Below are 23,758 nucleotides of genomic sequence, written 5' to 3' on the forward strand. Positions count from 1 at the left end.
TTAAACAGCCATGAATGTGTGGGTTTGTGGCTCACTGCTGTATTTGTATCAGAAATTGTACCAGACCCAGAGTTATAACTTCACAGGGATTGCACTTGCAGAAAATAGAATAAGGAGCATCCTTACATCACCAACTGGGCAACAAATATTAGCAGTTTTGAAACACAAAGATATACAACACCAATAGTTAAGGAAAATAAATAGATTTTCAAGTCTTACAAATAATTATATGTTTTTCATAAAAGAACTGTAACAACATGAAGCTAAAGGCTGCAGCCCTCTTCACCAGGCTCTTCCATTAAATACAGTAGATTAATAAAACTTCTGTGACTACACAAAGCTAAACTTCCTTCATCTGCACATCACACTGACTGCTGCCTGTATTGCCATGACGAGTCAGAGCCCAGTAAAACGTGAAGCAAAATTCATTAAGCCACACTGATCTGTTCATACCAGATAATAGAAGCATGCAATAAAATCAAACTTTTGCAAATATTCTATACATGTTACTATGGAAACTTAATAGAAGGTGTTTTTTTCCCCCTTTTTCTTTTCACACATTGTAATTTACTAGAAAATCAAACAATGTCATAAAATCACTTAATCATTTTGGTTGGTAAAGACCTTTTCTTAAAGGTCTTCTCTTCTTGAAGTTAACCTGACACTACCAAATCCACCACTGAGCCAAGTGTTTCAGGAGGATTCAAATCTTTTGTAAGTTACCTCACTCTGAGAGGAGGTGTGAGGTAGCATTCATTACTTATTTTCCTAAAAACCATCATAGTCAGAAACAAGTTCCACCCTCCAGTCAGGGAAAGGAGAATTACACACTCAGAGTACAAAGTCAGCAACACTTGCCTAAGGATTTTTGGCAAATGCTTCAAATAAAAATTAACATTGCCCCCAACTTAAATGATTTTAAAAATGCATACGAAAAGGAGGAAAAATACATGATATGTGGTTTAAGAATGGAGGAAAATCTATAATGTGATTTGGGAAGAACATGAAGGAATTGGGGTTTTGTCTCCTCATTGTGTCAAACAAATTTTCTCTAGTTGTTTTGAAAGATTTTTTAATTGGTCTCTCTGATACAGTAAATAAATAGTGACTGGTACTAAAAGGTATAGATTAAAGCTAATGGAAGAGAATGTTTTAGGGTGGATGTTTCATTTTACAAGATTTAATTCCACTGATACTTTAAATGTCAGAAAGGAAAGTGAGTACACTAAGGCCCAAAATGATAAATATCAGGCACGTCCATCAAAGTCCAACAGGAATGTACTGGTGACTCCACTGTGTTCTGGGTTTTGTATTAGCAGTTGATCAATTAAGTCATTCTTAGCCATTTAGAAAATAAAAATGCTTTCTGTCACCTTGCCCTACTCTTGTTTCCAGCCTTGTGTGTCTGCCCTGACTTTTTGTCTCTAAGAAGTTTCCCACAACCCCTCCTTGGACACCAGCCTGCTTTGCCCATTCCCAGCCCAGGAGGAACAGCCCCACCTCAGGCCACCCCATTGTACCCAAATGTCAGAAATAGAGATGTGGGGAGCAGCACAGCCAATGCCAACATGCAGCATCCCAAACTGTAACAAGCCTCCAATGGAAGAAAAGGAATAATTTTAATAGCGGTAAACAAGTTCCACAGGACCAGCCATTTTGAATATTTAAATTAAAATGCCAGATCTGTTTTTGCCTTCTGTCTGTATACACTGCTGTGATCATTTCAGATAAATATCCTGTGTCTTTTGTTGTTGACTTCTTAAGAAATAGCATGATTGAATATGATGTTCCCTTCCCCCTCAGACAACTCCTCTTGAATTTTAATGCTTCATGATTCTCTTGTCATCTTTGTAGAGAACAGTATTTTCCATAAACACTCACTTCAATATAAAATTCCACAAAGCTAAAACAACAATGAGACAATGTTAAAATTGCATACCTAAACTGGAAAATCAAGTCCACAGGACACAGTACAAGTAATAGAAATAGCCAATAGATGTAAACATCAATAGATGTAAACAATAGATGTAAACATTTTTAGGATAGCTTTTAAAATTCTTTTAATAGAATAACTTTCAAGTTGAATAAAATTGGCCATTTTTCCTTTTATTTCTTAGAAACTTTTTAAAGATAAGAAAATTCACTACACAATGATGTAGCAATATTAGCAGAGATACTATTACATTTCAGTTTTACAAGTTATTGTTTCTAACAGTGGGAAGGATATCTACCTCAATACCTGTGGTCCAGTCATTAGACAGCACACTTACATAAATTCTGGTGGCTTTCTGAAATGAGGCAGAAAGTTTAAAAACTGCAAAAAAACAGAAAAAAAAAAAGGAAAAAAAATATAGACTCCAACATCTTATTAGCTGCTATTTAATCATTCGCCTACTTTTTGTATGTGTGTCTGCCTTAAGAAATTAAAATGCATAGAGCTTTATTACTTGTGCACTGCAAGGCCAGCCACAATTTACCACGTGCACCAACTTTTGAGTAGTGTGCCGTGTCAATCCTCAGGTCTCCACACTGAAAAAGTGACACAACTGCTCCACATCTGAAGGAAACAGGCACTTGCTAAATAAACAGAAAAGACCCCTACACAGATTTCAATAGTAGCCACAGCCTGCATGGGAAACTAGAAGGCCAAACTTGCCTTGACTTAGCTGGTGCAGGAATCTGCCTGTACAGCAAGAAAACATTCACCAGAGAGCTGGGTTGGTGGGAACTTGGACATCCCAAGTTACCTTGCTGCCCATAATCTCCCTTTCAAATTATTTTGAGAAGTGGCTGCATCTGATGAGAAAGTGTCCTTACCATCAGTGAGGGACCTGCTGTACAAGCTGCTGACCAAGTTTACTGACCGTGAATAACCCAGGGCAGCTGAAATGACAGCGTGAAAAATGCTAATCTGGCTATTGTAGATCCCCCAGCAGAACGCAGTCACAGAGCTCTGCAGGCTATAGAAGTTTCTCACTTCTCCAGTTGAATCTGAATCTTCTCTCTAGCAAACAACTCAGTTTGTTTCTAGATGGACTGAGGATTTGTATCTACAGCAGCAAAGAAAAGTAGTAAATTATTCTGAGTATGCTGCAGAATTTTGCTCATAAATACAATAAATTAAGACAGCATAAACAGTGAAATTATGTAATTCAGCCCCTATTTAAAAAATATGAATTGAAAAAAAAAACTAGGAAGCATAGCATTTTATAAAGAAAATACCAATCTCTTGTTTCTATTGTGCCACCCAAAGAACTTGCATTTATTTAGACCAGCATGTGACCGTAGGAAGCAACAGTTAAGGAATGCCAACAAGGGAACCAGCTGTTTTCCATATGTGTAGCATGATGACAATGAGAAAACAAAGGCAATTAAAAAACAACCAAAGCTGACGTCTCCTAAAGGTTTTAATTTTGCTACAAATGAAATAAAATGTGATAGAGTGGACCAAATGCACAAATCCCACAGCTTCAACTGCTGGTAGAACAATGTATTTCATTCAGAAGAAATTGTATAAGGAAACAGAATTTTTTTAATTAACAGCAACAAAAACAGCAAAATGCACAGAAAAGGCCCCAAAACTGAGAAAATAAATGTAAAATAAAAACAGTTTCACAGTGGAAAGCATAATGATTTAATTTATAAGCCTCTGAGGAGGAGTATGACCAACATGACCCAGCAATGCACATTCACAGCCCAGAAAGCCAACCTCATCCTGTCCATCTTTATCCTCCTTCCTCTTGGAATTTATATCAGCTGAACACAACTGGAATCATGAGTGGTAGTTATGTTTGTTCTTTTCTGTACCTTTTCTGTCTTTTTCTTTTTCTAATTACCTCTTCCCAGAATTCTGAGTACCATTTTGAGAAATCTAAAGTCAGATAGGCTTGGAACCTATGCTTAATGGGCTACTTGAATGTTCTGTGGAACATTAACATGTTTTAAGTTGATTGAACATTGCTCAAAAGCTTTTGCCAAAGTTCTCTGATTTTCTAGGTTGCCAGTAAAGGCTTTTTTTGTTGTTTTGACCTCTTGAGAGTATCTTGTTGGTGTTTCTCCCATGCATCTAACTCAGAATATGTAAAGAAAAGTAGGCCCTTTTAAGTGTCTCATCAAGCGAGGTTTTAGTGGCCTCACTCCCTGTTGGAACAAATCCAGAACCAAGCTGATCACAGGGCTGGAGCACCTCTTGCAGAAGGACAGGCTGAGAAAGTTTGGGTTGTTCAGCCTGGAGAAGAGAAGGCTCCAGGGAGAACCTTACAGCACCTTCTACTACTTCAAGGGGACCTGCAGGAGAGCTGGAGAGGGACTTTCTACAAGAACATGTCATGAGAGGACATGGGGAAATGGCTTTAAAGTAAAAGAGGGCATGTTTAGGTAAGAATGAGACAGTGAGGAGAATTTTTTCACTGTGTGGATGGTGAGGCAATGGAACAGGTTGCCCAGAGAAGCTGTGGATTCCCCACCCCTGGAAGTGTTCCAGACCAGACTTGATGGTACTTTGAACAACCTGATCTAGTGAAAGGTGTCCCTGCTCATTAAGGTCACTTCCAATGCAAATCCTTCTGTAATGGCAAGAGAAGAAAGGCAGCTGTATATGTCCAAGTAAGGGAGAGGAAGCAAAAATCAGGAAGACAGCATGAGTATTTAATGAGTATTTTGCAAGAGTATCTGACAAGCAAAGCCATTCAAATTTTTTTTTTGATTAGGTTTATGATTAGGATGCTTCTCCGAAGTCCAGTGAGTCAGAAGGATATCTTCCAGGCAATGGATGGAGTAATTCAAGTGCAATCTACAAAACTTGATCAAAGGGATGGCATAAAAGCTGCAGTGAGAAGTGCTAACATTAATTTGGCATGAGTGGCAGTGCTCTTGTTCCTGTGGTGAAGTTACATTTTTAGAAGCAGAAGGAGGCCAATGAAATAGTGGGAAGGGGAGGCAGCAGTACAAACCTATAAGCAGTACTAGCTAAAGAGAACATCTTAAATGTTTTCCTTGTGAATGCCTGATTATCAGAACTGGACAGAGCTGGCATTCTGTTTGGGTTTGTTTTTCAGGAACGCAGCCAGAGTAAACCCAAGGAACCAATCTAGAAGAGCACAATGATTTTTTAGGAAATAGAAGTTTTAATCAGAAGTGTTTACATTTAACAAACAAAGGTAATCCTTATGCTTACAAAATCCAATTCTTGAAGACAAAACTCCTGCTTTCAATTAAATCATAATTATAAGACAAACTATTTGGGTAGTTTGAAGTATCCTGGCATTCATTTGTTCTTCAGATTCAAATAGAACACATGAACAAGATAAAAATCTTCTATTAGAGTGAACTCTCAGCTTGCATGAAGGAAAAAAATAAAAGGGTTCCTTCTGTTGTGCAAAGTGCTGGGCATGGCTGATTAAAAAAAGAAGGGGAAAATTAAATGGCTGCAGAATGGCTACAGGTATCCAGTGGGCCTCCCTGCTTCTTGAATGCTTTCTATAATCCAGCCTTGAAAGAGTGGAAGAGTTAAACGCCTTGTACCAAGGGAAAGTCCCAGTTTTTCCATCCACCACAAGATGAAAGAGAACCAACCACAACAGAACACAAAAACAGTCAACAAGTAACATCCCCAAGTTCAAATTTCTGCATAATACTGTCCATATAAATGATTTTTTATCAAACTCTGTGTTATTCTTTCTACTGATGTGAAGAAGCCTAATTGGAAGGCAAGTTTCTGTTTTATGAAAACCTCTGAGGGAAGACATTTATATTCAAATTCAGAAAGAAAAAAATCCCTGTTGCAAAATGAATAGGTACATCCCTTGACAATCTAACCTGGCAGTTACAAAACTCATCTGGGAGGTGGGAAGTCTATATTCAATCATTTGTTCTCTCTGATTTAAAGAACTGGCAACTTTTACCTCCCACTTAACAGCCCCAGGCCTAAGGCTCATTTTCCCACACCAAATTCCAACTTAGAACCATTTGTTGCTTCCCCTAACTAGCAAGGATTCATCTAAGCAATACTATCAAATATAATTTGAATTGCATTTTTATAGTAAGCCATCTGCATCTTTTGCTCTGGCAGACTTATGTAATAAATTATAGACAGGACTATCACTTTCTATGACATGCAAAAAATGACAGCAAATAGCAGCATATTTTGAAAAAATATTCAGTTTCTGTGAATATTGCAGCAGAAGACAGATAAACATATATTTGGCCTCCATTCCTTCTGGCAACATTAATGAAATTTCAGCTATGGCAGATCCAGTAGTAAAAGTAAGAGAAAATTTGTTTTCCTGTATTTCAATTCGGCTTTATCCAGCTCATTCTGGAGGGATGTAGCAAAAAAACTCCTGAATAAATAAGGCAGAAAATGCATGCAGTGAGGTCCCAGGAGCCACCAAGTTAAGCTGAATTTTCTTTAAGAAAATGTATTCACGGCAGTATGCTTCCTGGCCTCAGGCAAGAGCCTTCCAGATTTTTAAATGTTTAACTCCAATGAAAAAGGTGAAGATATTGCATCAAATTTTCCTTTCTTTGTGAAATATAAATTGGAAAAAAACTTGAAGCCATCTTATTTTTGAACAAACCATGCAATGAGAATAGTGTTCATAAATTTTACAAAGAGAAAATATCTTTGACAACTCTTGACTTTGTAATTTTTTGGGGTTTTTTTCAGGTGCTTTTACACGTTCTTCCTTTCATCTATTCCTCATACGGTCAATCAATCCTATTTCAGGGGTCTTCTCTTTTTTTCCTACTCTTATAAGGAATTTAATTTCTCCTGATTATGATATGTCTATTTCTTTTGTCTTCACTGCAGAATCTCTTGGTATTTATTGTTTCAAAAACTTCTGTCCCCTCTTTTCAGAGCATTAACTGGAGTTTTCTTTCATGAAGGTTGAAAATATTAACAACAGAGACAGATGCTTGCTTTAACGATCCTCTGTTTTCAAGGACATCACCCATAAATTTTGAACATTGCTTACTAATTTAAAATTGAACTCCAGCTACTAACTTCCAGCTTTTAGCCTTCACCTCTTACTGTCACTCTTCCAGAGCCCATTTGTTTCTAATCGTGGTGTCCCTCAATCCTCATTCCAATAACCTTCTATTTAAGATACTTCAAGCCAGTAAACTTCCAGTTCTTCAACTAACACACAACCCAGGACTGCATCCCAGTTCATAGGTGGAATTATGAGCCCGAGCACTTTTCCAGCACCAAAACAGCAATACCTAGGTGCACCCCAGCACCTCTCAGCTCTCCACCACCAACCCTCCAGAACTTGGCTTTCTTGGAAAGAGAAAGAAGCTGTGTTTTCTCTCACTGATTTCTCAGTATAGACAACATATGGCTCAAAACTGTGAGGCAATCTGCTCAGAGTCTGGCTGCACTCTCAGCTCTAACTCAATACAGCTTTTCACTTGAAGTTTCTATGCATGCAATTCCTTGGGGACAGCACTGAAAGGCAGCCCCAGTTCATCTCACATCCAGCCAATGCAAGCCTGGTTCGATCAGCTTGAATAGACTTCCATTTGTACAAAGAAAAAGGAAAAAAAATTGCATTTTTCTTTACCCATCCATATGTGGCTCATCAAAATCCAGTCTCCCACCTGCAATTCTTCAAGCTATGTATGTAGAAGGAAACATGAAACAGAAGGATTTCTTTCTCCTGGATAAATTAAATCAATTCCCCTGTCAAGCACTAGTGCTAAGGCACTGCCATCTAGTGTGGAAAATCAATATAACAAAGAAGGAGGAAAAACAGAAAGGAAAAAAATACAAAGAGCATCTACAAAAAGGCAGATGAAATTCTATTGACTTCCATCAATTTTGAATACCCACTCATGGTATTCATAACATTCATCATTGCACTTTATGATAAAGCACAGAGGCCTTCCCCTTTAAGGAAAATCCCTGACCTGACAGGCTGCAATGGATTCCATTAGATGGTACTGCATCATGTCAGACAAACTCAGCAGAGCCCCTGGTCACAGCAGCCTCATTTGGTGTAACTCTGTGAAACTAAAATGATACAGTATTTAATGGTAGGAATCTCTTGGTAGAAAACAGCTTTTTCTTAACTGCCACACATTTTACTGCAAATTTACAGTTTCAATACTTGATTCTCTAAATCATGTTATATGGAAAGCATTGCAACATAGCAATCTGCAAGACCAGAAAATCAGAAATTTTTGGATTTTGCCTCTTTGTGTACTAGCTAAGATTTTCTCTTGTCTTCCAAACATTCATTTCCATGCAGCCCCAGTTTCCTTTGTTTTATGTCCTGTGAAATTACCTACAATTGTTCAATGAACATGCAAAGGATTTGACCTGTTTCGCTTGGAGCAGCTTTGAACAGATGAAGTTAAGTACACATGACACGAACCAATGGAGCATAGATTGGATAAATTTACAAAAGTTGCAGAGCCCTCATAAAGACCAATGATTATAAATACCTTTATATTATTTAGTATTTCTACAACTTGTTGTAATTTTAGTATTACTGCCGCTATGATCAAGAATGTTAAACACTTGATTAACACTGTTGCCGAATTCTTTCCAGAACTGTAGCAAGAGATTTTTATGTATTGCTGGTACAGATATCATCCTGAACAAAACCCTCTCTAGAATACAAGCTACATCAATGACTGAAAGTTCACACAACACAAGCCAAAGGGTTTTGAATACCGTGTCACTTGAGTTTTGATTTATATTTAATGTGGACACAGAGGGACAGACTAGCTGACACCATCAAGACATCCAGATGTTCTCTAAGTGGATGCAGGTGAGCTCATAACAAGGGTATCTGCACCAATCTGCCCAATCCCTCCATCGCAATAGATAGTGATGGAAATACACTATACCATAACAACATATGCCCCACCTAGAAGAAGAACTTTTGAGAAAAAAGCATATTATTAGGCATAACTGCCACAATTTCATTGATATTGAGTGTTTTGACAACCTACAACTGACACAAGAACTTAAAATCTTTTTATTATGCTGCTTCTCTATGATCATGTATCTATATTTAACTATTACGTGTCAGTCAAAGCAAACAATATTTCTGTTTTAGCTTGTTGTCATAAGGGAATTTTTAACAGCACAAAGAACCTTCAGCTACATCGCTTCAGCAATCTTTTCAGTAATGTGGGAAAAGCAAGAGGAATATCCAACATTTTTTTATAGATAATCCTAGTAACTAGTGCCTCATGTTCTATTCTTTCATTAAAATTTCAAGAAGGAAAAAATGTAAACTGTTGAAATATCCTAATAATTAACTACCTTCTATTTACACTATGCATCCATTCCACAGGGTATTGCTAACAATTCCATATTGTTTATATTTCCTCTGCTATTATTTTTTAATAGTAAAAAAGGCTACAAAAAAAAAATCCTCTTCAGCATTTTTGCAGTTGCTACATAAATTGATTCAAGCTATGCTAGGGGAAAAATATAGAAGCCGAAAATCAGCAGCAAAAAAATATGGCACAATAAAGGAACTCAAGACTGATTAAAACCATCAAAATGGAGAGAAACCCAAAGAAATCCAAGGCAGTCTGTCACCTTTATGAGAGATAGCACCAGAATCTCTCTAAAGAATGACAATAAAAATTATTTTAAACAGTGGTGATTTTCTAAATTTGTGACAGTTCTTTCTTCAAGCAACATGTGATCAACAACGACAGTGCTATCCAATAGGTAGTTTGATTACTTTTTCAGATACTTTCTTAACTGTAGCATATTTAAAATTCTATGACTTTGAATTTGGGCCAGAAAGTCCTACAAGAAACTTTATCCTGAAGCAATTGTTTCCCTTTTAATAGGACACACTGATGTACGTAAAAAGACAACATAAAGCTAAAGCTTTGAAGTTTATGACTTTGAGATTAATCAGAATTTATAGCTTTCTAGCACCTACTTAATTTACCTGCAGCAGTTCACCTCCCCTTTTCTGAGAAGCGTTTTCAAATAGCCAATGTCAATGTAAATCACATCAGAGAAGAGAACCAGAAGATAACTTAGGAGCAGTCCAACCTCCGGCTCAAAAGCATGGTCAGTTATGAAGTTGGATCAGGTTAGCAGGGCTCGATCCAGAAAAGTCCTGAAAGCCTCAAAGGACACACAACACACACAGCATCAGTGCACAGACTGTTCCAACACCTCCTTAATGGAGGAAATGTTCTGCCTTTCATCAAGGAACTTTTAAGTCCATTAGGAAGCTTGAAGGCTGAGTTTTATGTGCCTACCATACGTAACGTTTAACACTCAATTTCCTGATCCACAGCCTACAACCATATACCTTTTTGAACTGAAATTATGGCAACATGCTCTGGACCAGCAGTAATTGTCTGGTAATTTGCAATAATCATGCTACATGACTGCTTGATAATAAATAGCTTTTACTAGCATTGCTTTCACTGTTACAAACTGACCCAATTGAGCAAATTAAAGAATGAGAGCTAACCACTGCTAGAAAGCAAGGTGAATTTTGATAAAATGTCAATTTCTGGATTGCAAAACCTACGCTACAACCACGGGATAAGGAAGGAAAGAAATAAGTGTGGTTTATTGCCAGCCACGGAGGTGATAAGAAAAACTAAATTTTCCAAACCAGCAGTTTAAATTTAAATTTTTCTACCCCTGCTGCTTGCCTGGTACTCAAAGTGCAGATGGAAATTTTCACTGAACTTGACTGGATTTTCTGAAAATACATTCAAGATTGAAAGCATTGATTTGGAGGTCAATTTTAGTTTCATACTATTCTCAAATGGGATTCATTACATGGTTCATTAAAAAGGTTAACTATTTTTGCTAGTAATCTCACTATGATGACCGAGGATAATCCTGATTTCAAAATCATGTATTAAAATATTAAAAAAAACAAAGAATGTCTTCTCAGTGTTCAGAATATTTTTCTGTGTTCAGAAAATGCAGTCAAGCAACCACTCCAGGTTCCTTTGTATCTTTATGCATCATGGTGACAATACAAAATGTCTTGCGTAATTAATATTAATTATGAATGAAAAAATTTGCCATAGTCTAAAAAGCAAATAATTTTTTTCCAGTTTTTAAATTTCTCCTTTTTTTGTGCTATAATTTGTTTTAGTTGTTTTAATTGTGGAATGCCCCACCCTGACTCAGTGCTCTGGCAGTGAAGCACACCTGTGACTATGGTGTCTGGCCAGGGTCATTGGAGGATGCAGCTCCTGACTTATTTTCTGGTATTCACAGAAGGCAGACATGGGAAATATATATAAATAATATAAATATATGTATACACCCATGGGACACCCTCAGGGCTATACTAGCCCTGACAGACCCACTGGGTTTCCCCACCTTGCCAAGTGCACCCAAAAGCACCATTAGCCCCACGTACGCTTTTGGCAAGGGTGACCAATGCTCAGCCTGCTCCTAAGTCCATGTCCGACCCCTCAAACCAGAAAAGCAAAGCCATCTTCTGAAGACATGGACTTGCACAGGCCATGCAGTTTTTATTCATGGCATCCCTAGAAATGGGATTTAGGAAGGAAGCACTGCCAGGAAACAGTAGCTGGGGAACTGATTAGACAGAGAGCATTTAACCTAATCTCCTCTGCCACCAGCACATTCTGCTTCCTGTAATTAAATGTGATCACAGATGCAATTATTTAGGGGCATAATTCCACAAATTTGGACGCCAGACTACTTCAGCTACAGGTGGAAAAAATAAATGCTGAAAGTAGAGGAATAAAAATATGAAGGTTGTTATGACTGGAGGCTGAACTACTAGACAGCTAAAAGTCACATGAAGACAAACTTACCAGGTTATGATGTCAAATTTCAAAAATTCCAGTAGTCTTCAAGTATCTAAATAACAAACAATTCTAAAATGTTTTTCCCTTCTATCCTAAAAAAATACAGGGTTATTTTGAAGCCAAAGGATGCAATTGTCTGCTACTCCATATTTTTAGGCGGAACAAATGCTTATGTTTTAGGGGGAACAAATCACACAGACTGTGTCTTCCTCTGTCTATAAGATTTAGAGAGGTTATATTCACTTCCTGTATCCCCAGAAACCAACTGACAGTGAAGATGAGAAATTTATATTTGCAAGCTATGACAACGTTAATATAGGTAAACAAGCACTGCTTTCTGAGAGATTGGTAACAGAAAATTGAAATCTATGGGTCCTGGGAAAGTAGAAATTCCAAGCAGGATTCTTAATTACAGTGGTCTTAGCTCCATTTGCTAAAGAGTTTTGTTTTACTCTTTAATTATGATAAGGTTTAACTACACATAGCTCTTCTCCAAAGAAGGGGTACTTCAATGATAAGTCAAGCAGAAAGGCAGGTGTAGGATTTGATGCCAGAATTTTGAAATTAAAAGAGGATAGAAACAATCTTGCTTGAAAAACAGTCCCATTCTATCTTGCATCATAAATAGCCAAATTATTTTGTTCTTTCTTTTTTTCCCCCTGAAGTCCATGTAGATTCAGCAGTATTGATCAGCATCTGTATAAAGCTGTATAATGGTATTTTTAGAAGGACAGAATGAGTGATATTTATATTACCATACACTGGAAAGAGGCAAAAATAGATGGAAAGGCAAGAGTAGCCATGCCTCTGCTTTGTTTCAGAGCTGCTCAAAAGCCACAGTAGGCATTAACAACAGAAATAGTAACAGCTGTCTGAAAAGAACAATACTGGCGAGTGACTGCCTATAAAAGGGTGACTGTGAGAAGAAAGGGAAAGAAAATGTGTTTGCTAAGAAAAGCTAGCAAAAAGTATTGTTTAGTTTTAATCTTTCTCCACTGTATTATCTACACATTACACTAATTAAATTGTTGGCACTCAATTTTACTGATTTATTTTATCTGCCTTCTAGCCCTTCTGTAGTTGATTTTCATATTATTTTGTATTCATGAGTTTCAATGAGAATGAAAAAGCTTGGATTAAGAACCAGTGTCAGAGAAAAGTTCTGTATACACAAACTGGACATTTGTCATTACTCTCATAGTTTTGCAGGTATGGTGGTTTTAATGATGATTTGAGTAACAAAAGAGGGGGAATCTCATTTAAGCTAACTGTTAGTAAGAGGTTATGAAATTAACCCTTTTGCAGAAAAAATATTTATATAATCACGAATATATGCAATACTGGGTCTTTTTGTTCCTATCATTAAATAAGGAGTTCCACAGATTCCTGTGACATATAAAATATTCACTAATACAAAGCTTTTGGAATGATAGTACACTTCCAATAACTTCTGTGGAATACAGTGACATAGCTGTAATCCTTGAAAGAACCTCTGAACATCTACATTCAATAAAATATAGAAGAATTTCACCACTAACTTGAGTTGCAGGAGAATGTTTACAACAGAATGTGGCAAGAGTCCCTGGGCACTAGTACTTCTCTCTTTGGGAATATTTGTTAATACTACCAAAGGGTAAAACCCAGCAGGCATGAAAGACAAAAGATACAAATGCATCTGAAGGTTATTGTTGTTCGCTTATGCAAAAAATAAAATACACTGGCTTAGTTTTTAAATACTACCTTTCTGCTAATGCAAAGAGAACATCTCTATAATTATTAAATACAACTGAACATATGCTAGGCAAAAACTTGGAATCTTTCCTTTTATTTATAAAAGCCAATGATGATGCTGATTTTTCCCCTCAGTTTCCCAGCCCACACCTCCTACCCCCAAAGAGGTGTGCAGAATACCTATTCCAGTGCACTGCTTGCCATGAGCAGTTGCGCTTGTAACTGAGTTGCTGTCTCTGCATTGAGTTATTCACAGGATTTTTTTTTAAGTGTTGTACCATTCCCTTCAAAAGGAAGTATGATTTTTTATTCTATAAGCTACTCTAATTTTCCTTTTTTGCCAGGTGCATGTGACTGGGACAGAACCAGGTCAGGTACAGGGTAGGTGACTGGGGCAGAACAGCCCAGCCCAGGGGCAGTGGCAGTCCCCAGAGGCTGCAGCCCCTGTCTCTGCGCCTCCTGCTCAGAGCCTCTGCCACAGGGCTCAGGCGTGCTAGGAACAATAAGAAAGGGCACTACTACATTTTGACCCAGCTGCTCTCAGCTGCAAGGTACTGATGAAGGAATCATTGCACCAGCTGTAACTCACACTGTGCTCACACTGCTTAAGCCAAGCAGACCCCACAGCACAAGGAATGGGCAAACACACTGCTCCAGATCCCTGAGGGCACAGCTCCTCTTCTGAGCAACCCTGGGAGAGACAACACACAAGCAACCTCACAAAGAAATAGTATTTGCGTAAAAGTTTTTAAAGGCTTGAATTCATCTTGTTGCTAGAATCATGAAGCTCATTAACACCACTGTGATTTTTGCTGGTGAAGTCCCCGAAATATTTAGAGCTGTGATGACACAAATGGAGTTGCACCTTGCAGCAAGATTCACCCTTTAGTTTGTCTTCTGAAGCTACACTGTCAAAATGCAACAAACATGTTAAGTTTAGCTACCACAATCTTATAAAATGCAACCAAAATGGAACGGCATTAGTTTTTAAAATTGCCATAAAAATTACAAATAATCACTGCCTAACTCCTGACAGGATTTTGTGTATTAGAAACAGTTACAAAACCAAATTACCACTCATGTAGTTTGAATTTCACCTTTATGTGAGGGACTAGCATAAGGCTATTTGTTGCTTCAGTCCCAGTTAAGTTGCAATTTTGAATGGAACTTGATTATTCTCAGTTTCACACACTGTTGGTCCTTATATATATGATTAGTTCTATTTAGGTCAAAGAAAGAAAACAAAAAGGAATTAATTCTCTTAATATTCTTGAATTTATATGAGGTAAAAACTAAATGTGCAATTACTGGCTTAAAAATAAAAAATTTAAAAAATACAAAGTATTTAAATGAAAGTACTCAAATTCTGCTGAGAATCATATTTTACACATAGGACTTTTTTCTCCTAACGTTTATTCAATATATGAATTTTAAGTAGAGTATAAATTACTTCTTCTGAAAAAGAACATGCAGTTTGATCAAGCTGGAGTGAACAACCTCCACAGGAAATCCATCACGAAGCATTTGATTTGCTAAAGCAAAATGGAATTTGCCTAGTAATTTTTTAAGGATTTTCCACTGGACTTCCAGTGGCTTGGTTTATAGAAGAACTATGATTTGAGTGGCATTAGTACTCCACATGCTTTAGGAAAAAAAACATGTCTTGTAAAGAGAAGTGAAACAAAATCGCCCTTGGATATAAAAACAACATCAGTTTGTTAGGTTAGGATCTCAGCTGGTATAGTGCCTCCAACTTTTTTCAATCATAGTCAAATAACCACCAACAAAATAAGCAGTCTGTAGTGTGAAAAAGCCCTGCAAACACAACCATGGCCAGCTTAACTCTGTAACAGACTTCTTACATGACTCTAGCAGTAAAGTACTCCAAAACTGGAGAAAGAAAATCTGCAGAAAAATCTGGGAGCAGAAACAGAGCAGGGCTGCACCACTCACCTCTCCTGCAGTGTGTGACACCCAGGACCTGCTGAGACAATGCAGGACAATGCTGAGCTGGCTGAAAGCTCCACCAAGCACCACACCAGTCTGGAGCTGCTCAGGACCCCAGCAGGGTGAGATGGATGCACACCACCCTGTGCACTTTGCTTCTTGACCCATCTGGGTATTCTGAGCTCATCCTTACACTGAGCAATAATTCTGCAATTACTTCTGGCCAGAACACAAGCAATTGCTTCTGGCTGCTTTGTCCAGGCCATGCTGGTGTTCAGCTGGACCAAGAAAAGGATCTTTCCTCATACTCTTCCCTCCTCACACCCACAGGATCTTACTTTTGACCTCTGAGAGAGCTGCCTGAGCAGCTTTTAATTTCTGGACATCAGTGTGTGGACCTATGGCAAGAAAAGGGATAATGTGACAATCAATGAACAACCTTGCAGTGCAAAACTCAGTGAATTTTTGTTTCCACACAAATTGTCACCACAGTGTAACAAATGTGGTATTTGCAGCAAAGGAGAAGGCCAGCCATAGTGAAATACCAGCCATATCATACTGAGAAGGCAAACATTGCAAAATATATTTTATTAGCAGTAATGTTTTAATTTTAAATCATCTGCCTGGAATAATATTAAAAGAAAGCTTTTGTATGCATTATTTCTGTGCTTGAACAGCAGATAACTAGAATTTCGTGTTGACTCTAAAGAAAAAATAAAATATGATTTGCTCATCTTACTGTGAAAAAATAAACATTTACCAGCAACTACTGTCATAAATCCTTGAAAATCTATGAAATGATCTGACACCAAGAAGTGGTTCTCCTGCAAAATATTACAGATCCAGCAAAGTCAGCTTTTCTAACACTGTCACTTTCCCCCCCAAGTAATCCACAAGAAATACCAATCTGGGATAATATCAAAACCAGTGTGTTTCCATTTCCTGACATCAGAAAACACAGCTGCTGCCATCAATTCATGCTTATTCTTTATCTAGCATTGATCCTGGTATATAAAATCCAGGATAGTTGATTTTCTTAGTTAATCTCTAATTCTATTTTTTAAATACCACACAACATTTTCATCACTCAGCTCTAAATATTTAAAAGGCTCCACAATACTTAAACTATGATTTTACTGTAGTAAGGTCAGAAACTGGAGACAATGGATAAAATGTGATCACAAATCATTGTATTGAGTTATGCATATTTTGAAGGAAGTGTAAAAAAAATCAAGAGGTTCCTGGCATAGTTTTTCACTGCAGCAATTTCTTTATATCAGCTGTAGAGGTATGCAGGTTATTTTAACTTTTTATTAGAAAATCAAATCTGTTCAAAATTCTTTTTAATCTCATATTTGAAAATAATTCTGAGATAAAATCTATTGGTTGAAATGATGACTAACATCACAATACCAGTTTCAGTAGACTAGATTATCACACATTATATCAAGTGGCAGCATAAGAGTAATATTCTTATTAATTATGACTGCACACTTTGATTCATCCCTTTACATTCAGGAACATATATTTTTGGAAGAATGACAAGATAAGAAGCGCTCTATTATTTACTTAATTTTTAAGTTGTATTAAGAGTTGAACTGAAATTATAAAACAGAACATCCTAAAGTTCTGCACCAGTTTTCCAAAGTCAAAGGACTGCCTGCAAAATCTCTCTTTAAAGGGCTTTGCTCAATGGTCCTGTCAAAAACAACATTCTAGTTCTTGAAACTGTTAGAAATCTGAAGCTTTTTTATACTGTGCTTGTGATACTGATTTAATTCTTCACATCACCTCACTAAAAATCTGTACTCTCATCTTTGATGCTGTGGTTGAGGTTCAAAGTAAATTGTCCCAGTTTATCTCCATGTGTCACAGAGATGTAACTTCCTTGGTCTCCTTTTTCTCCTCAATGTCTTACATATATTTATTCCAGATTAAAAAAACTCCACCAAAGGTGCAGTGATGGGTGGAGAAGAGCTTGACACAGTCACAGTAACCATGTGCAGGATGGCTCTCACACCACTCTGCCCTCGGAAGAACAGTTCAGGGTTATGTGCCAACTCACCAACCCCTCACTACCCCAGTGGGATGCAGAACTGGATTTGGCACTTACAACACCTCAAGGTATTTTACCTGCAATGACACAATCAATGTTGGTTAGGTTCCATTGTTGTTGTTGGGTGGGGGTTTTTTTTGGGGGGGGGTTGCTGCTATCATTTTGTTTGAGTTTGGGTTGGTTTTTTTTTTCAAAATACCATACTGCCTCCTAAAAATTCATTTCTTCCAACCGCTTATTCCCCATCTGATTACAAAATTATTATCACTTGTTTATGACAATTTCCACAGCATCCACTGTAATCGCAAAGTGCTGTGACTTCAAGCGGAAAATAAGCACCATAAATCCATGCTAATGTCACCTGTTATAAAACAAAAACAAGAGAAAAGGAAAACAGAAACTGTCATATATGAAACAGGAGTGTCAACATAGAAAGCATGTCAAAATTTTCAGGAAATATTACTGTATTCTTCTTACAATAAAGATGTCAGTTCAGCACAGTAAGCTTTCAGCTGAGCACAATACTCTCAACACCCCTAAGTCACATTGCATAGCAGATGTTAAAAGCAAAATCCATTAGGACTAATTAGATTCTACAGAAGAAAAAAAAAACTAGTAATAGCATGCACAGGCAATCTTGCATTACACAACAGTACTGAGAGATAACATGAACCACAAGAAAAATCCCCTCCAAAACTTTAAACATGTAAATTTCACCCTTTTCTCACAAAGGTGTAAGCTAACAGATGATGTTACAGTGCTTGCAGCCACAGGAAGGAGCAAGGTCTCCTGTCTCCAGTAAGAGGCAACTTTTGTGATGGCCATGACCTACTGTAAATCAACAGGTAATTAATTAATCTGTCATCCTCTATGGCAGTGTGAAACTAAGCAGCAGAAGAGTTTGAGCATCCTTCCCAAACTGCTTATGTATCTCATGTTACCTGACCCAAGTCATTCTCATGTGTAATAAGGTGAGAGTGGAGCATGGAGCCAAAAAAAACCAGTTTGTGGTATTCTCTGATGGAGCCTTTCACTACCATACAGAAGTTTACTCCTATAGCTGACCATTAGGAGACAGAGACAGGATTTGTAATGGACATGTGGAACAGATCTATGAGCACTTTCCAGAACTGAGCCACCAGTGCAAGGTACAGGCTAAATTCTGGCCATGTACTAACTGTGTAGACAAATGAATCTGTCATTGCATACATGATAGCTCAAACACCACTAGGGGCAAAGAACTTAATTTTTCTTTTTATAGGATTTACTCATACTAAGAAGGAAATCTGGTTTCGTATTTGTCATGACACATTGCCAAAGGCTGAATCGTTATTTCCTGGTAAGCAGTGTCAAATAACCTCTGGTGCCTCAATCAGAATTAGTCTGCATTCTATCCCTAGATATTAAGCAGTTCATAAATGAGTTTAATGCATATGCAGTTTCCCAGGTGAGTTTGATCTTCCAGAATGTTTAAGAATATAAAGTAATTTCTTTTTTTTTAGAAAAGTGATAAATGATAATTTCAACTACCAAAGTCTGAAAGATCCTAGAAACAGACCTGAAATATGCTTCACAAGCCACAGATTAAACTTTTGTCTTTCTTTAGTAGCTCTTGGGTAGAAACTCATTCAGCTACTTATGGCCCCAGAAAACAAACAGAATGAATATATCCTCATGTATGTTTCCAATCACTTTACTATCTACCATTACTAGGAAACAGAATTGTCCACAGTCCTCAGGAGAAATGGTGAAAAATAAGTTTACATGACTGCTATGGACTTACAGACCAACAAATAATACAGTTGCTGTTGGTCGCAGCTGCTCATGCTGTGAATAACAAATGCAAATGCAGGTACAGCTTTTTCCAGTGGGATATAAAACTGGGTTTCTTCTTTGCTAGCACCAAATTAAGCCTCGAGCACTGTCCAAAACTGGAATAGGCTCCCTAAAGTCTTTCATCTTGATATTTTGTCGCCTGTAAAACACAACCCAGGGCTGGACATGAGAGCTCTTGAAATCAGCAACTTCCCACCTAGAACTGCTTCCTCTTCAGGGCTCATGGGGACATTTGGCAAAGAATGAATTGAAAAGCAACTGCTCTTCTTCTTGTGTATTAAGCTCTGCTCATGAGCAAGGAAGGAACGTGGCCCTGGCTAAGGCTGCTGGAGAGCTCTTAGCTCTGATCCCTCTTGTCACTCCTGGTGCAGAGCACAAGGCTTCCAAGGCTCACTCTCCCTTTGCTGGATTCTTGTGCAGCTGTCAGGCAAGGCAGCAGCACACACACAATCCATACAGGGCATATTAGAATTATTATTATAATAAAGTGTTGTTTTATCAACTGTCTCCCTCAATTGGACATCTAGTAAGACCAAAAACAAAAAGACAAGAAAAAAATGAAAGCATTTACTTCAGGCATTGTTTCACATGTTTCTCTTCCCAGTTTGGTGATTTTCTTTAGTGTTGTTTCAATCTTGCTATATTTCAGAGAAATGTATCTGATCATAAAACAATGTATAAAGTCGTTATACTAAAAAGATTCTAAATGCATAACAAGCAACCAAAATTAAAATATGCCCAACACCTTTTCAGCCTATTTTTACCTTAGTCATATTTTTGCATTCATAAGTAAAACAAAACAAAACTCCCACATGAAAAATTAAGCAAAACCATAAATTTTCAGTTAACTATATAAATTTAAGTAATTAACTTACAATTTTACTTTTCACATCAGAATCTTGAAGACTCAAAACCAAAACAAAAATCATGACATACAACATCCAGTTCATCCCTGGCATTATTCCAAATAAATCAGAGGTATTACACTGGGGATTAATTTGGAACACTGATGTGAATTAGAGGACTGTTCTACACAGCAGCCTCATCGTAACATACACACACAAAAAAATAACCAAAACATTATGAGCATCACAAATGCTCATGAAAAAAATTATGCACCTACAAATCTATTTATAAGCAAACAGTACATACTATTTCAAGGAAATTTTATTATTTAGAAAATTATGTCAAATTTTCTGAGAAAGAAGGTTTAATAATCATGTAAAATACTTGACAGAATTCCACCCAGGAGAATATGAAGCTCCTCTAGAGCTCAGTTTTCACATATCCCATTGAAATATGACCAGTGATAGGTTATGCAATTAATCTTCAAAAACTGTTTTAATCCAGTTTCAAAGATTGATCTGAGTACTCAAGCCGGCTCAGCAAATGGAAGTCACCACCTACACAACACAGAGCTATATAAACTCATGAATTTCTCCTCCCAGCAGAAAACCATTCACATTTCCCTCCTTTGTTAAACACCGTGCCTAAGTCCAGTTTTGCAGGGCAAACAAGTTGCTGCTGTTCAGCTGCCTAGCCAGTGATCTTAGTCAGAGGCTGCATCTCGCACCTCACCAGAGGCAGGCAGGTGCTCTGCCAATCCATCCCTCCTTCGCTCAGGGAGCGTGAGACCACACAGAGGCAGCAGAAGGGAGAAGTGAATGCAGAACACATCTCTCTTCTGCCGGCTCGCTCGACTCTCAAACACATCTGTAATGTTTAAGGCTGCCTCTGCCTTTCCAAGACAAATCTCTGCCAGGGGATGGTGTTCTCGATCCAGCTGCAGTTTCATGACCCGAACCCGCTGCTCGACCAGTGCCCTACATAGCACTACATACTTTGCCAGATTGCAACTCATTCGTCATCGCTCGGTTTTCCTATCTGCGAGTGACCCGAAACCTCTAAGGCTACCCACAGCCAGCCAGCGAAGTTGCTGACGAGCTGTGTAATGGCTACGGAGTGGTTAATGTCTCTTTTCCAATTTTCGTCCACCTTGGAGCCAGACTCTTTCTCGCTCCTTGGGAAGTTGGCTGTGCCCTCGCTGCCCCTTCCCTCACGGGGACCGTGCCGAGGCGCAGTGCGCTCACTTGAAGGAAACGCAGCGATAAAATATTAAAGCCCTTCCTTGCTCGGGGATCTCTGCGTCCCTCGCTGCCGGGAACACCGCAACCGCGCCCGCCCTGATGGGCAGGGACACCCCCACCCCCCCCCCCGAGGTCACAGCCCCCCGACCCGTGACCAGCGACTCTTCCCCCGGGACACCCCGACACGCGGGGGCTGCCCCTCGGCACTGAGAGGCGGGATCAGCCCACGCTGCCCCACGGAGTGTGCAAACGCTCCCACGCCGCGCTCCGGACGGGGCAATTTAGGCAGTCCTGTTCCGCCCCCCACCGCGCACAAAATGAAATTTGAACTATGGCGGTGACAGAGCGCAGTGAGGGGAGACGGGGCAGCGCCCATTTCTCTCCAGCTACATGTTGCTTTGGGACGGCGGGTGCTCTGGGGGTGCAGCTGAACTTAAGGAGCACCCGCCGGGGACGAGGGCGAGGGGCACGGCACCGGGGCGCGGGCAGCACTTACTGAAGAAGATGTACTCTGTGTAGCTGCTCCAGATCTTGTCGTCCCTGTACTGGTTGATGAAGGCGGCGGTGCCCGTGGAGTTGCAAGCCACCATGTGGAAGCCCGCCTCGGAGAGCCGGTCAAAGGCTTGCTCCAGGTAGGTGAATTTGAGGTAGAAGCGGGAGGTGTACTTCTCGGGGGGCCGGTCGGGGTCACGGCTCTCGTTGAGGGTCTCTCCGAAGACCTCCTTGGCCAGGGCAATCCTGCCGCACACCATGATGCGGGCGACGCGGCGGAACTTGGCGTCCGCCTGGTTGTCCCGCACCGTGGTGTAGGAGCCGCGGTAGCCCACGGTGAGGAAGCCCGAGCGCTTGTCCAGCGCCGCCCGCTGAAGCCGGTCGCTGCTGCCCTGCGAGTTGCTATCCTCCAGGTCGCTCTGGCAGCCCTCGTCGTTGAGAGAGCTCTGCTTGGTGACCTTGGGCGACAGCAGCTTCACCAAGTCGCCCAGCTGGAAGTACTCGGCCTCCCGCAGGAGCCGCTCCTTTTCGGGGAAGTGCTCGGGCAGCGCCAGCTGCTTGTCCCGCAGGTAATCCAGCACGTACCTGAAGAGGAAGCCGTCGCGGTCGATGAAGAAGCGCGCCCGGCTGTCCCTGGGCAGCTGGCGGGCCGCCGCGGGGCCGCCCCGGCACGGGGAGAACATGGTGGCCAGCGTGCTGTCCGGGACGCTGAGCAGCGTGGAGTGCCTCGTCACGTACACCTGGCCCCCCACGTTCAGCTCCACCACCTCGGGGAACGGCGAGCCCGACGGCCCCGACACCATGTCGCTGATGGGCAGGATGCTGCCGCCCGCCTCCTTCAAAGCCATGGCTGCGAGCGGGCGGCCGCGAAGGAGGGTCTCCCTCCTAAAAAAGCCGGCCTCCCTCCACCCCTCCTTCCCTCCCCTCCCCTCCCCTCCACCCACACCTCCCTTCCTCCTCCTCCTCCTCCTCCTCCTTCTTCCCCTCCTTCCCCCGCCGCCCGGCGCGCCCGGAAGCGCCTGGACGGAGCCGCTGCTCCGGCGCGGCCGCGGGGCAGGACCCGGCCCGGGCGGTGGGACAGCCCCGGCTGGGCTCTGGCACGGCACGGCCCGGCCCGGGGCTGGCTGCTCCGGCCGGCGGGGCGCGGGGCCCGCAGCCGCGCTGGGCTCGGCGCCGAGCGGCCCCGGAGCCGGCTGCCACTTTGCCAAGCGCTGCCGCGCCGCCGGGCTCGGCCCAGGGAACAGCCAAGCCCATACCGGGCTCCTCCCCTCGCTTCGGCTGGCTGCCTTCGGTTTGAAATTAATTCTTTTCCCCCCCTTGAAAATCTCCCAGCCTCCCCCAAATGCCTCTGCCTGCCTTACATTGTCGCTCCGGTCGGCACTTGCAGTGCTAGAATGATGGTCGTCCTTCCAAGAGTAACATCCAGCAGGATGCGTATGACAGCGTTTTTGCCCATCTTTCCTCTATCAGCATGCCTTTAATATGAGCGAAGAGGGCATTTAATAGAGGGCACAAAGGAAACCAGCGTTCTCCTGTGCTCGTGGCACAAATCTAATGGGTGCTGATGGGACACAAATGCCGTTTTTGATGTTGTGAGGATTCACTATGGCAAGGCACACTGGATCTTGATTTTCAGAGAATCTAAACATGCTCTCTAGATGATGATGGAATTGGGGTGATTCAGAGCAGAAAAAAGCTGCCTTTAGGATCCAGATGACAGACACTGATTAGGAACACATTAGTGTCTGGATTCTTCGCTGTGAAGCACCTAAATTTCTACTATATTTAAGCAGGATAAAGTTTTAAATTTTTATCTGTT

At 40.3% G+C, this 23,758-nt stretch overlaps 1 protein-coding gene across 1 annotated transcript in view; it reads right to left on the minus strand.

The window, feature by feature from the left end:
• Nucleotides 1-22,839, minus strand: part of KCTD8 (potassium channel tetramerization domain containing 8) — a 92,413-nt gene extending 69,574 nt beyond the window's left edge. The window contains exon 1 of the mRNA XM_064710330.1: nucleotides 21,944-22,839. Within this exon, the coding sequence (XP_064566400.1) occupies nucleotides 21,944-22,787 (844 nt within the window). The 5' untranslated portion in view covers nucleotides 22,788-22,839. The remainder of the gene's footprint in view (nucleotides 1-21,943) is intronic.
• Between the last annotated feature and the right edge of the window lie 919 nt (nucleotides 22,840-23,758).

Source organism: Zonotrichia leucophrys, chromosome 4, assembly GCF_028769735.1.
Source record: "Zonotrichia leucophrys gambelii isolate GWCS_2022_RI chromosome 4, RI_Zleu_2.0, whole genome shotgun sequence".
NCBI lineage: Eukaryota > Metazoa > Chordata > Aves > Passeriformes > Passerellidae > Zonotrichia > Zonotrichia leucophrys.